Source organism: Oryctolagus cuniculus, chromosome 1, assembly GCF_964237555.1.
Source record: "Oryctolagus cuniculus chromosome 1, mOryCun1.1, whole genome shotgun sequence".
In the NCBI taxonomy this organism is placed as follows: Eukaryota; Metazoa; Chordata; class Mammalia; order Lagomorpha; family Leporidae; genus Oryctolagus; species Oryctolagus cuniculus.
The window spans coordinates 144,257,356-144,271,396 of NC_091432.1; the positions used below are offsets into that span (position 1 = coordinate 144,257,356).

Consider the following 14,041-nt stretch of genomic DNA (forward strand, 5'->3'; position numbering starts at 1 on the left):
CCACTTATGATACTGGGGTGTGAACCACTAATCTGGTGATCCCTCTGTGCAGAGTTATCAACTCTGGCAGAAACTACATGAATATCTGGAGACTGAACAAATGCAGGCAGACCACACTTGGAGCAAGTCTCCAATGTAGATGGAGCTTGCTATTTCTTGGTGGCTCTACCCCCTCAAAGCAGCTTTGCAGATAGACCAATCCTCTTCCTGGCCGGAGGACCAGGACTACCAGAAAATAATAGGGGTTAGGGAGACAGAAAGGAAAGGTTCAAAGAAATGGATCCCAAAATTCTGTGTACAGCTCAGCATGTCTGGCTAACTTCTGAACCAGTCCAGTTTGAAGTTGTCATCTCATGTCAAGACAAGAAAAGAACTAACAGACTGAAAATCAATACTTGTTTTGAGATCCAGTGCACAATTAGGATTACAGGGCAGACGTTGCCCGCAGTTGGAGAAGAGGTGAATAAATGACTCCCAGCTTACCAGCACAGAAGCCCTGGAGCAGAATCGTGCCAGTGGAGCCAGTACCAGCATTGAAGCTTCGTGTAGTTGGCAGGTTTCCAGACTCAACTGGGAATGCCCAAAAGTTAAAAATTTTCATTCTAGGAGGGTCCTCCTAATATTTTTGTCAATCTTAGGAAAAGGAGCCGTTTTTACTAGCTCCTAGAGGATTCTGTTCCTTTTTTTTTTTTCAAGATTTATTTATTTGGAAATCAGCGTTACACAGAGAAGGAGAGGCAGATAGAGAGAGAGAAAGGTCTTCATCCACTGGTTCACTCCCCAGTTGGCCGCAACAGTTGGATCTGAAGCCAGGAGCTTCTTCCATGTCCCCCACACAGGTGCAGGGGCCCAATACCTGGGGTGTCTTCCACTGCTTTCCCAGGCCATAGCAGAGAGCTGGACAGGAAGTGGAGCAGCGAGTCTTGAAATGGCACCCATATGGAATGCTGGTGCTTCAGGCCAGGGCTTTAACCCACTGCACCAGAGTGCTGGCCTGGAGGATTCTGTTCTTAAGAAAAGCCTGTCCTCAGGGGAACTCTGACTACATTCTAAAGTGTCTTGGGTTTTACTAGTACCTGATCTACCTAGGGGAAGGGAAATGTCTAGCTCCACCCTCTATGGCCTTCGTGTATCATGTGGGTTGGGGGTGAAAAGGAGAGGAGGTGCCAGAAGCTTCTTCCAGCTCGCCCATGTGAGTGCAGGGGCCCATGCACTCGGGCTGTCCTCTGCTGCTCTCCCAAGGACATTAGCAGGGAGCTGAATCAGAAGTGGAGCAGTTGGGACTGCACTGCAGATGGTGGCTTAACCTGCTATGCCACAATGCCAGCTCGCAACAATTATCTTAAATATTAATGGACTAAAATCCACATTAAGCAGCATAGATCATCAGATTAAATAAAAAAAGCAAGAGGCTGGCTCTGTGGCAGAGTGGGTTAAGCTGTCGCCATCCCAAATGGGTGCAGTTTTGAGTCTCAGCTGCTTCCTATTAATGTGCCTGGGAAAGCAGCGAAAGATGGCCCAAGTACCTGGGCTCTTGCACCCTTGTGGGAGACAAGGAAGAAGCTCTTGGTTTGGATCAGCCCACATCTAGCCATTGAGACCATTTAGGGAGTGAACCAGAGAATGGAAGATCCCCCCACCCCTACCCCGAACTCTCTCAGATAAATAAATGCTTTTAAAAAAAAAAAAAAAAGTAAGACTTAACTGTGTGCAGTCTAGAAGAAAGAGTAAAAATGTAAAGACAGGTAGATTGAAAGTAAATGGATGGAAAAATATAAAACTTAAAACTAAAGAAGAAAGGTCTAAAATCAGTGACCTGAAGTCTCACCTCAAGAAGCTAGAAATCATAGAACAAACTAAACCAGCAGTAAGTGGAAGAAAGGAAACACAGATGGAACCAAAGTCAGTAAAATAGGCAGTAGGCCAACAGTAGGGAGAATGAGCACAGCCAAACTGTGTTTGATCGACAGTGTCAGCCTTGCGGCAGAGAATGACCCTGGTGAATCTTTCCCAGACACTTTTCTGCCAAAGCTTTAGCTCTCTTTGTCCAAACACTCTCTCCACAAAAGCAGATATTATCATTGCTTGGCCATCGAGAAAGTCAACAACCAGAATGTCCTAAGCATACCAGAGACCGTTGCCATGACCTTTGCTCTTGACCAGTCCGCTTTCCCTTTGACTGGACCCCTTCCACACTTGCACCTTGTTAGCATGGCTTCAGGGGTACTCTGTCTTCAGGATCATATTGTATGGTAAGGCTGTGTTTCATCTGGTGTTACTGTTCTTTGCATAAATGCTTCCCAATCTTGATTCCACTTGTTTAAAATTTCTGTTGAAAGCTCTGCTCTCGTCTGTAGCTGATCTGAGCACCACAGTTTTGGCACCCATCAAGCACAAAGCTGGCTCCACTTTAGTTTTCCAGTGAGACTTGTGTAAGCTGAACCATCAGAAGTGTATGCTGTTGGCCACTGTTCTGCTGTTAATCATCAGTCTTCAATTAGACACAAACAAGATGAACATTTTCCTTGCAGTTGATGTAGGTGTTCTGCTGCTGCAGGCTTTATTTTCAGCACCATCTCATTTCTTAAAACCAGTTGTCTGTAAACTGTTGATGTGGTAGGGGTTGAGGGAGTTGGCAGTGTTCTCATAAACTTTTTATAAGGCATCAGTAACTTCTCCTTTCTTCCACCCAAGCTTCACCATAAATTAGTTGTTTGTTCTTCAGTTTTATCAGAATTCATGTTACTTCAATAGGGCCTCTTTTCAAACTAGATCAGATTTGTTATAACAAGGTAGTTTGAGATTACTTGAGCTCCCCCCCAGAATTTAATTAATGCAAAGTTCTCATAATATCCATTGCCCTCAAACTTTGTAAAGAGCCCTCAAACACTACAAGCAGGTATTTCACAACTGTCTGATGGTGGAAGTTGTGGTGTGGTGCCTTTTCACAGGAACCCGAGACCTGAAAAAAGTGAATGCATTCCTCCGGATCTGAGTTAGAACATTCTGGAGCGGAGACTGGGCCCTGACAGTTTTCCTCCAGAACTCAGGGTCTAGCAACTGGACCATGCTGCCTTCTCCTAGGATAGTCACTAAAGAATTGCTGATCAAAGTCACCATTTCTTCAGCAAATAGAAGCTTTGTCTTTTCTATCAGAAGAAATTTTTTCTTCATTTACAGATGAGATAATCTAAAAATTGTTGTTGTTTTTAACAATTTATTTGAAAGGCAGAGTTAACAAAGAGGAAGAGAGAGAGAGGTCTTCCATCCGCTGGTTCACACCCTAAATGGCCTCAACGGCTGGGGCTGGGTCAGGCCAAAGCGAGGAACCAGGAGCTTCCTCTGGGCTCCTATGTGGGTTCAGGGGCCCAAGCACTTGGGCCATCTTCCACTGCTTTCCCAGGCAGTGGAGCTGCATTGGTAATGGAGCAGCCAGGACTTGAACATCCCATATGGGATGTCAGTCCTGCAGACGGCAGCTTACCCCACTGCGCCACAGCACTAGCCTCCCTATAAATTGTTCTCTTTTGTGTTTTCAATGAACTATGTGTATGGTAACTCTTCATGCCTCCAAGATACTGCACTTTGTTATGTACCTGTTTCTACCTTGTAATAGTTTGTGTCTAATTTTTCTTAGATTGAAGGATTCTCATTAAACAAATTAGGAAACTTCAACCTTAAAGACATTGAGAAAGACACTGTGATCTGGGAATACACGGATAATGCCTCAGGGGATGCAAACACAACAAAAGAAGATGCAGCCAAAGAGATGCCGGTCAGGAGGGGACAGGTCTGTTCTCTCCCATTTCTAGTTTTACTGTCTGTTTTTTGTTTTTTTTTTCATTTGTCTATAGCAGAATTCACATTCAGTTAGTCTTCCTTTCTTCTTTCCTTAACTTTATTTCATAGCTTCCTGTTGTAGTCTGTTCAGTCTGTTGAACAAATAGTGAGAAAAGGTGTAAAATACAGGTCATTAAACCCTCGGTTATTTATGTGGTTTCTTCTGGGTCTAGAGTCTTTGCAAAAGAGTTCAAAGATAAATCTGCTTTTTTTCCTCAAAGTGCTTAGATCTTACATGATGTGAAATTTGAATAGGTAGAAAACTAGTTCATTTTAAATTACTAAAATAACAGTGAATAAGAACATGCGTTCATGTACTGGCCTCATACTCTTGTGTGGGGGCAGGGGAATTTATGCACAAGGAAAATATTGCCATTAGAACTTAAAACAGCTGTCTGTACAACGTAATTATGCTAGTAATAAGATTCTGTTCCAAGTTGGTTTGTAATACCGGGCCCCAAGACCTTCCCATAAGTACTTGGAGTAAAATGACAACAATATCTACAAAATAGCCTTTGAGACCAGCATTCTAATCCCAGCTCTGTACAAACAAGCAAGTCATGTCACTCCTTCAGTCCCTGCCGAAAGTAAGGAGATAGTGGTGAATTTTATATTTTCTAGAATCCTTGAGCACTGGGAGGGTGGGGGAAGAAGGGAGGTGGCGCCAGCAGAACAACAGCATGTTATCTGCTTTGTATCTGGGGCTCCAGTCGTGTCCGAGAGCACAGGCTGTGAAGCCAGAATATATGAAATTTATCTCAACTTCCCACTTCCTAGCTGTGTGTCCTTGGGCAAGTTACTTAATCTTTCTGTGCCCCAGTTTCCTTCCTGCAAATGGTGATAATCTTGGTACCTGCTCATGGGGTAATTGATTTACAGAATGCTTAACTCAGTGCCAAGCATGTGGTAAGCACTCAGTGAATGTTAGCCACCATTCTAATTTTATCTGAAAAAACTAAGTATTTTGCCAAAAAAGTTTTAAGTACCTGTTGTCTACATTATTAAAGATCTTTTCCCCCCAAAGATTGATTTATTTGGAAGTCAGTGTTAACAGAGAGGGAAAGAGAGGTTTTCCATCTGCTGGTTCACTCCCCAAATGGCCGCAACTGGAGCTGGGCCAGGCTGAAGCCAGGAGTTTCATCCAGGTCTGCCGCATGGGTGTAGGGGCCCAAGTATATGGGCCGTCTTCCACAGCTTTCTCAGGCAAATTAGCAGGGAGCTGAATCAGAAGTAGAGAAGCCAGGACTTGAACTGGCACCCATATGGGATGCTGGCACTGCAGACAGTAGCTTAACCCAAGTGAGGCTTCACCTAAGTGAGATGCTTAAAAATCCTTTGTAACACTGAAAACTACTGTGTGATAAAGAAGTGAAATTTCATAAAGCTTTGAATTTCTGGAGGTTTTCTTTGTGTCCTAGACTATGGTGTTTGGGACCAAGATGACTTCCATTTTCAAACAGTTCTGCCTTGTAAATCCATCTTTATCTTATTTGACAGAACCTTTGTGGTGGAGATTTAGTGATTAATGAATTACCATACCACTTACTTTAAAGCTTGACATGACAAAGCGTGATCACAGACAAATTTGTAGACCATAGAGGAAGACCTTTTTTTGTGTGAATTATGGAAATAATATGAAAGAAAAGCTATTGCTAAAACCACTTAATGTTTTATTTTTGTGCTATTCGGAGAGGTTAACATGCTGCCACTTCTGAAATTCAGTGAGCCCTAGACACTGTGGAAGTTGAGTGTGGTGGTGAGAAGTCACCGTACCTGGATCAGAAGATGCTGCTGACGAGCAGTGTGCACTCCCGCCATGTCATGAGAACTCTCAGGGCTCCGGTTCCTTCTCTTGTGACCTATGAGAGTTGCACTATCTGATCTCTGAAAAGCATCTTAGAGTTGTGACATTATGTTTCAATGCTATCTGGATTTCTTGTGCTTACCAAGACTGTACCTAACTGAAAGAATATGCAGAGCAGCCAAGTCTGCCGGATGCTTTCCCTTGTCTCTGATGTGATCCTCATGACTATCCTGTGTTATAGGTGGTATCAGCCCTACTCTGCAGATAATGGTAGCGGCCATTTTTTGAACACTGTGTGCCAGGCACTGTGCTAAGCACTTTACAGACACTATGTCACTCAGTCCTCCCAACAACCCTCTGAGGTGGGTACTGTTATCCCCATTTGTCAGATGAGGAAACCAGGGCTTAGGTAGCCGGCAGACCTTGACCAAGACCATGCACAGCTAATACATGGCAGATTGTGGAGTCAGACCTAAGCTTGTCCAAAAAAGTTCCAAAGCCAGTTCTTTTAGCCACTGTGCTGTGCTGCCAGTCTGAGACTAGAAGCAAAGTCACAGAGCAGTTAAGAGCTGTGAAGTGACAGAATCATTATTTGAAGCCCCCTGCCCCACTGACTTTTTTCCCTATCCTAAGTCCTCTATACTTCCTAATATATTATAGCCAGTATGTTCAAATGTCAGAAGTCTATGACTAAAACTAGCATCAAATTTCTGGTGTCAAGAGTTCTTTGACTTTAAAATTAATTCCCACTGGTACATCCATTGTGCTTATGTGGTTTCATCAAGGCAGTAGAAGGACTGTTTCCTATTCTCGATGACTTTAGCCACTGTCCATCTCTGTGTGTGTATACCTGAAAGGGCGCCTTCTGCAACAGTGGAGCTGAGGGATTAGCAGCCTATGCACAGACTTCTCCACCTGTTACTAAGATTTCAAAATTGAATGCCATATGTTTAAATAAAACTAACCTGTCTGTTTTTTTGATGCCAGTTAGATTTGAAGGTATTCTAATCCCAGGAGTGCAGTGAAATGATGCCATGATCCCACAAGCGAAATAGAACCTGGGGTTTGATTTATCTAGATAGACTATCAAATTCGTATCTTTGCTGAGGTTGTTCAGATTTACTGATTTGATGTTTGAATGAACTCTATTTCAGATTGTGCTGACATCTGAGTTAATCTCTGTTTTCTGCTATTAATAGGTGTCATTAACATTTGATGTAAAACACCAGCCTTCAGTACCAGTTGGGCAGCTCTGGGTGGAATTGCTGCGATTCTATGCTTTAGAATTTAATTTGGCCGATTTAGTGATTAGTATTCGTGTCAAAGAATCTATATCTCGGGAATCAAAGGATTGGCCCAAAAAGCGCATTGCCATTGAAGGTATCTCAACTTTAACCCCATTCTTTCCCCTCCCCCCTTTTTTAAGGTGTCAGTCTAACAGCATGCTTTTTATTTCAGTCTCTTTTTCGGCACCTACTTGTAAGGTAGGCCCTGACCCTCAAAGGTGAAATGAATAGCTAGAATCTTGCATGTGTTGTGTGGGGTCATTACAGGAGACCAAAGAGTTCATTCACCTGGGTTTTTCAAGTATTGAAATGATACAGCTGAATTACTTGTGGTATAATGGCTGGCTAAGTCCTCGCTTTCTTTGTCAATGGCTTGACATCTTAAACCCTTGCATTTTTCCCAGTAATATGTGAGTCTCCCTTTCCTCCTTACTGTTCACTTATAGATGTGTTAATTCAGTCTTTCTGTGGGTTGTTGTTTAGTTTTGCAAAGATGAGGAAAATACTTTTTCTCCTGTCATGAAAAATTATGTCCTCGGTAGGATTACCTCTCTGGTAGAGGGAACAGATAGTTATGCTTGAGATATCTACAGAAACATTTAGCGCTTCCTCAGAAAAACACTTTTTTTTTTTTTTTTTTTTTTTTGCAAAGGCTTATTTAACTGAAGCCACCCTATCAGAGACAACACTGCCATGCCCTGTAGGGCCTCTGAGTAGACTAGCTCTTCTCTGTTTTGCAAAGTCAGGAGGTCGAAACCCCCTCCAGAAATCTTAATTCTCCTCCTTGAAGTAATTTAGAGAACTTCCTAAATGGAAATCTGATTTTTGCTTGATTTTTTTCAAGCTTTATGTTGCATAAGAGGGTTTTTTTGCATTTTGCATAAATTCTGTGTGCAGTTACGGGGATCTCACATTTTTAAACCCTCCCCTGCAGTTTCTCTGGCTCAGCTCTTCTGGCCAATTGCCTAACCTGCTGGAGTTCTAGGGGAGGAGAAAAGATTGAGAGAAGTGGTGTATCCTCCTGGTGCCTCCCTCTCGCCCCTGAAATTCAGTCCAGCCAATTCAGTGATGGGGCTTCCCAGGGCAGAAGAGTGGAGGTAAGCTCTACCATCCTCAGGGCCTGGCTGAGTGGGGAGGCAGAGCACTCAGCAGCAGAGCCTGTCGGGAAAACCAGACTTCCCAAAAGCATGAGAGCCACACTGGCGACATCTTTTCTGTCCCTGTAGCCGCAGAGTGAATAGGGAATGGGTTCTGGTTCTGAACAGAATGGGCTCTTTAGAGAGCAGATGTCTCAGAAAACATTGCTTTTTATTCTTAAACTGTATCTTCTCAGACCTTGCTCCCAGTTTTTTGTAAAAAGCATATAAGAAACGTGATAACTTACTGTTGTTTATTTGTGGTCTGTTTTTATGTAGAGCAGGCTGATTTTTAAAACATGAAATAGAAATGTATAAAATCATGGATTGTTGTTGTTGTTGTTGTTACAGATCCTTACTCTGTTAAAAGAAATGTGGCAAGAACGTTAAATAATCAGCCCGTGTTTGAATATATACTTCATTGTTTAAGAACAACGTATAAATATTTTGCTCTTCCACACAAAATTAAGTCCAACCTTCCTAAGCCTCTGAGCCCAGTTGCATGTATTTCAGAACATTCTAAAGAAGTAGTCAATCATGATTCAGATGTACAAACTAAAGATGATAAATGCAAAAACTCAGTTTTGGCTCAAGGTCCCGGTGCTACTACCAGTTCAGCTGCAAATACTTGCACGGCGCAGGTGCTTTCTTGCACTCATAAAGAGACTGGCGAAGGCTTTGGAAGTCCACCAGCTGAGGAGATGGGAAATGTACAGATCAGGGTCCACCCGGAAAACTCAAACTGTGTCCAGGCAGAGCTCAATGGTGATGACTCTGAGGATCTTAATGTGTACCATCAAGAAACAGAAAGTAAAAACAGGAAAGAGAAAATGGGAAGGGAGAGCCGGCATGCTGTGAGCACCCATGACCAGGCCTTCAGCGATAGCAAGCACAGAGAGCTCGTCAGCTATGGCAGAACATGCAGTGAGACGGACGTTTCTTTGGATTTTGAAGGCCTTCAGGATCCTGCCGCTAAAGAGGATGACAGATTCACTGCTTTATATGGCAAGGCTAATGCTGATGAAGAAAGCGTAGAAGGTGCTGATGAACTAGAAGACTCCCTAAACCACTTTGCCCCTTCAGTCCAGGGCCAGACATTGGAAATCACCTGTTCTGAGGAGGAGGAGGAGGAGGAAGAGGAAGAAGAGGAGGAAGAGGAAGATGAGGAAGAACAAGAACCCAGGCTCTCCATTACCCGAAGGAAAGGCAAGGATGACATTACTAATGAAGATGAGCTAGATAACACCTACACTGGATCAGGGGATGAGGATGCCCTGTCTGAAGAAGATTATGAATTAGGTGAACCTACTAAGTATGAGGACCTGAAAGAATGTGGAAAACATGTCGATGGAGCTCTACTCATGGAACTTAATAAAATCTCTCTTAAAGAAGAAGTTGTATGTGAGGAAAATTCACCTGTGGATCAGTTTAATTTCTTTTATGAATTTAGCAAACTTATCTTCACCAAAGGCAAGGTAAGCAGTGCCACTACTCAGCGTAGACTAAGGAGACTAAGCAGTTTTTTAATGCATGCCATTTTTGTATACTGGAACAGTACTAGCTGCTTTGGTTGCAGTTAGCAAGTTAATCTTGCATTTTATACATCCACTTGATCCACTTCCCTTTTTTAGACCGAAAGAGATTGTATAGGAGGAAGGGAAAATACTTTGCTCCCGTGGATACCATAATGATCTCCTCATCTCTTAGATAATTTGGAATAGGTACACATTGTATTTCATCTCTTGGGAAAGTGCAAAGTATATTGTGTATTTCCAAAGAAAATATTCCAGACCCCTTTATTTGGCAAATACTCTTTTTTTTTTTTTTTCCATTTCTATTTACTTATGTAAGAGGCAAAGAGACATAACATAACAGACAGAGAGTGTGTGCTCCCTTCTACTGGATTCACATCCTGAGTGTATGGTCTACAGCTAAAGTTATAAAGTTAGGAACAAGGGATGCAAACCAAGTCTTCTACAGGGAAGGCAGGACCATCCTCCCCCCCCCCCCCCCCACAAGTACCTTACGGGGTTTGCATTGACAGGAAGTTTGTCAGGAGTTGGGGCTGGAAATGAAACTCATTCAGCCCCTGATGTATATTGCCGTCTTAACTGCTAGGCCAGACACCCAGCCTACGCTGTACTTAAGCCATGTTTTGCTTTGCTCTATGTCTGCAGTCCCCCACAGCAGTGTGCGGCCTATGCAGACGGGAGGGCCATCTCAAGAAAGCCTGTCCTGAAGACTTCAAGAGAATCCCGCTGGAACCTCTGCCGCCGCTGACACCCAAGTTCTCAGATATCTTGGATCAAGTTTGCATCCAGTGCTACAGTAAGTTATTCACATTTCTTTGGATTTGTCATACTGAAATGAATTTACTTAGGAGTGGTTGGAATGACTATCATGTTAACTCTGATCTCTTCTAAGGACTAAATCTTTTGATTCTCTGCTGTTTCAACTGTGTTCTATGTCATGGCTGTCCCTTTTGGGATACACAATTAATAATTATTAAAGCTAAGGGAAGGAGAGGAATGAGGCTTTTTAAGTCTTAAGAATAGAGTACCAAACAAGAGCGTCCCACCTGATGTCCCTTGAGATGTTTGTCTGTGTGTGGTTAATAGTATGGAACATCCGGGAGTGTTCTGGACTAAGTAAGGAGTAACTTTCCTCACTACTCCCTTCGTTACGGGCAGTGAATCTACCTCACAGATTTCCCGGACCTGTTAACATAAAGAAGTGATGAGAAATGTTATGGTAAAGAAGCTTATTAACTTAATAATCCAAGATTTCTAAAATTTGAGTGTAGACTGTTTTAATTTATGCTAATTAATGGCCTACATAGGAGCCCTTAAAAGAATACCAGTTTAAGGATGCATTGATATGAGGGATTTGAAAGTTCTACAATGGGAAAACATTTAACTCTAAATTTGAATTCTAAGCTTCATTCAACTGCTTAGAATGGAAGAACTTAATGTATCATAGTTGCTGCATCTTGAGATGTTCATATATGCCAAAATTATTTTTAATTTTTAAAGATTTTATTTATTTGAGAGGTAGAATTACAGACAGTGAGAGGGAGAGACAGAGAGGTCTTCCATCTACTTGTTCACTCTCCAAACGGCTGCAACAGCTGGAGCTGAGCCTATCTGGAGCCAAGATCCAGGAACTCCTTCCGGGTCTCCCACGCAGGTGCAGGGGCCCAAGCATTGGGCCATCTTCTGCTTTCCCAGGCTATAGTGGAGAGCTGAGTCAGGAGGGGAGCAGCCAGGACTTGAACCGGCGTCCATATGGACTGCCTGCACGAAAGCGGGGGATTAACCTAGTGTGCCACAGCACGGGAGACTTGTTCTTAACCAGTGACTTTTCTCAGAAACATTTTGGAGGTTATGAACTATGAAAAAACAGAAGCAAAACTGGTTCTCCTTGGGGAAAAAAATACACATAAATGCTCCCAAGAGATTCACACTCTGGGAAGATTCCCTGATTGGCCCTTTCTAGATCTCTGAGGTCCCTGAGACCCAGGTACAGCCCCCCTGTTCAAATTAGTTTCCATTTTAAGAGCAGTTCTTGGTGATCGACTCCTTTTAGAAATGGCATTTCAAATTTTACATTGCTAATGCTCTCTAATGAGAAGATACAAAGATTGAGGGTTTTTTGAGCTGGTAACTTTTTATTTTTAAAAAACATAAATTTTTCAGTGTTTTCAAACAGTGTGTCAGCAGTCTTTTTTTCAACTTGTGTAATTTGTTTTACACAGAGGATTTTTCTCCAACTATTTTAGAAGATCAAGCTCGTGAGCATATTCGGCAAAATCTAGAGAGTTTCATAAGACAGGACTTTCCAGGTAAATACTTACTTTGTCTTTAAGAGAAGAAAGATGGCATGAACCATCCTGAATGAGTAAATGTGTAAAAGCATGTTAATTTTGAGAGTGATAGCATAATTCTGTAATGATGGTGGGAGTCCTATTCACATGTTTTGTGATTTACCTAAGACTGTCCTTGGTCTGTCAGACCCTCATTTGTCAACAGGAAAAACCTGGACCGTGTAGAGTTAGCCCAGTAGATACAACTGAATTTCCTATAGTGTTACGATTACAGTCAAAGTTCATCTCTAAAAAGTGAATTTATTTAAATAGAAAGTAGTAATCATATATTGTTAAATGTCTTGAGATGATCTACGTTTTCTTTGAAATGTTCCCTGCACTTAAGAATAAAACGATACTTGGTAATCTATCCCATATACAGCTTGTATTTACTCAAATATAAAACCTTGGGAGAGAAACTTTGGAATACGTGACTGGCTCATCAGAAAACATAATTAATTAGGGCAGTTACCAACTGGGTGTTTTTGATTCATAAGAGGGCCATTTTGATCATAAAATTAAATGTACTTAGATAATTGGTTATTACTTTTCATATATTCCTAACAGGAACTAAATTGAGCTTGTTTGGCTCCTCCAAAAATGGATTTGGATTCAAACAGAGTGACCTTGATGTCTGTATGACAATTAACGGACACGAAACTGCTGAGGTACAGTGCACACATAAAACTTGCATTTACTACAACAATGTGGTGCAGCCAATCTTGACTAAGAGTACAGCTTGGTGTTTTCCAAATTTATCAGGGCATACCATGTGCTGCGTGCCATTTGCCGCACCTCTGTCCAGAGACAGTGTGAAGTGTAGAGGTGATTGTGAAGATTGGAAAGGCTTGTAACTTTGAACCTGTGATACCATGAGGATGTCAGACATCTAGGGATCCTTCGCAGGCCAGTGTTCTTCTGCAGTGTCCATTGGCCTGGCCGCTAGGATGATGTGGATGGACACACCCACAAAAGGTTATCTATAAAGTTTTTCCTCCAGGCAGGCCATCTGGTAAATGATAAGTGCTACTAACTTTACAGTCCAGAGACCTGGATGTGAGAGAAATGTGGTCCCATTAGTATACCTAAACATATAGTCTGGTAGGTAATATAAAGTCTGAGAAGTTTTGAGTACATACTCTTTTTTTTTTTTTTTTTTTTTTTGACAGGCAGGGTTAGACAGTGAGAGAGAGACAGAGAGAAAGGTCTTCCCTTTCGTTGGTTCACCCCCTAAATGGCCACTACGGCCGGCATGCTGCTCTGATCCGAAGCCAGGAGCCAGGTGCTTCTTCCTGCTCTCCCATGCGGGTGCAGGGCCCAAGCACATAGGCCATCCTCCACTGCACTCCCGGGCCACAGCAGAGAGCTAGACTGGAAGAGGAGCAACCGGAACAGAATCTGGCGCCCCGACCAGGACTAGAACCCAGGGTGCTGGTGCCGCAGGCAGAGGATTAGCCTAGTGAGCCGCGGTGCTGGCCAAGAGTCCATACTTTTTAATGCAGTCCAAATACTGCATGTCCAGATGACGGGTGCTGCTGTGGTTCAAGACATTTTTATCTCTTAGTTTCAGTTCTCTGCACTTTGAAGATTTGTCTGATTTGAGAAAATAGCCAAAAGTGATCTGGCCCGAATTTGGTGAATAAAGTGGATAAGCCAGATTGAGTCTACCAAATGAAAGAACCCTATTATACGTCCTTAAGGTCGATTTTCTTACAAGGCCTGTGAGCTAGTTTTGCATAGCTAAAAGTTAAATTTCAAATGTGTTCCGAGACACATTGAATGTAAAATAACCAGCCCAAGGGTGCATGTTGGTAAAGTTGGCCTAAATGTTTTTAAAATAGTCTTCATATTGTATGACTTTAATCTTGTGCATTATAATTTTGGCTGGTCCCTTGAGAAGATAACAACTGACCAGTTGCCATGGCAATTTGTCAGCTATGACTAAACATATAATGAAGATCTACTCGAATGAAGAAGATGAGACCCAGAAGCTGCCTCTTAACATGTTTTGGCAAATAGGACATTCTGACTATTCTAATTATGCAGAGGGGGAAAAAAAAAAAAATAGAGATCCTGGCCGGCACCGCGGCTCAATAGGCCCCTGGCTTCGGAT

General features: G+C 42.4%; 1 protein-coding gene across 1 annotated transcript in view; it reads left to right on the forward strand.

Annotated features, from left to right (window-relative positions):
- TUT7 (terminal uridylyl transferase 7) overlaps positions 1-14,041 on the forward strand; it is a gene marked incomplete in the record, with an annotated part of 69,531 nt that overhangs the window by 21,811 nt on the left and 33,679 nt on the right. The window contains 6 exon segments of the mRNA XM_070049875.1: positions 3,638-3,790; positions 6,844-7,024; positions 8,418-9,541; positions 10,244-10,394; positions 11,821-11,907; positions 12,496-12,596. Of these exon segments, the coding sequence (XP_069905976.1) occupies positions 3,638-3,790; positions 6,844-7,024; positions 8,418-9,541; positions 10,244-10,394; positions 11,821-11,907; positions 12,496-12,596 (1,797 nt within the window).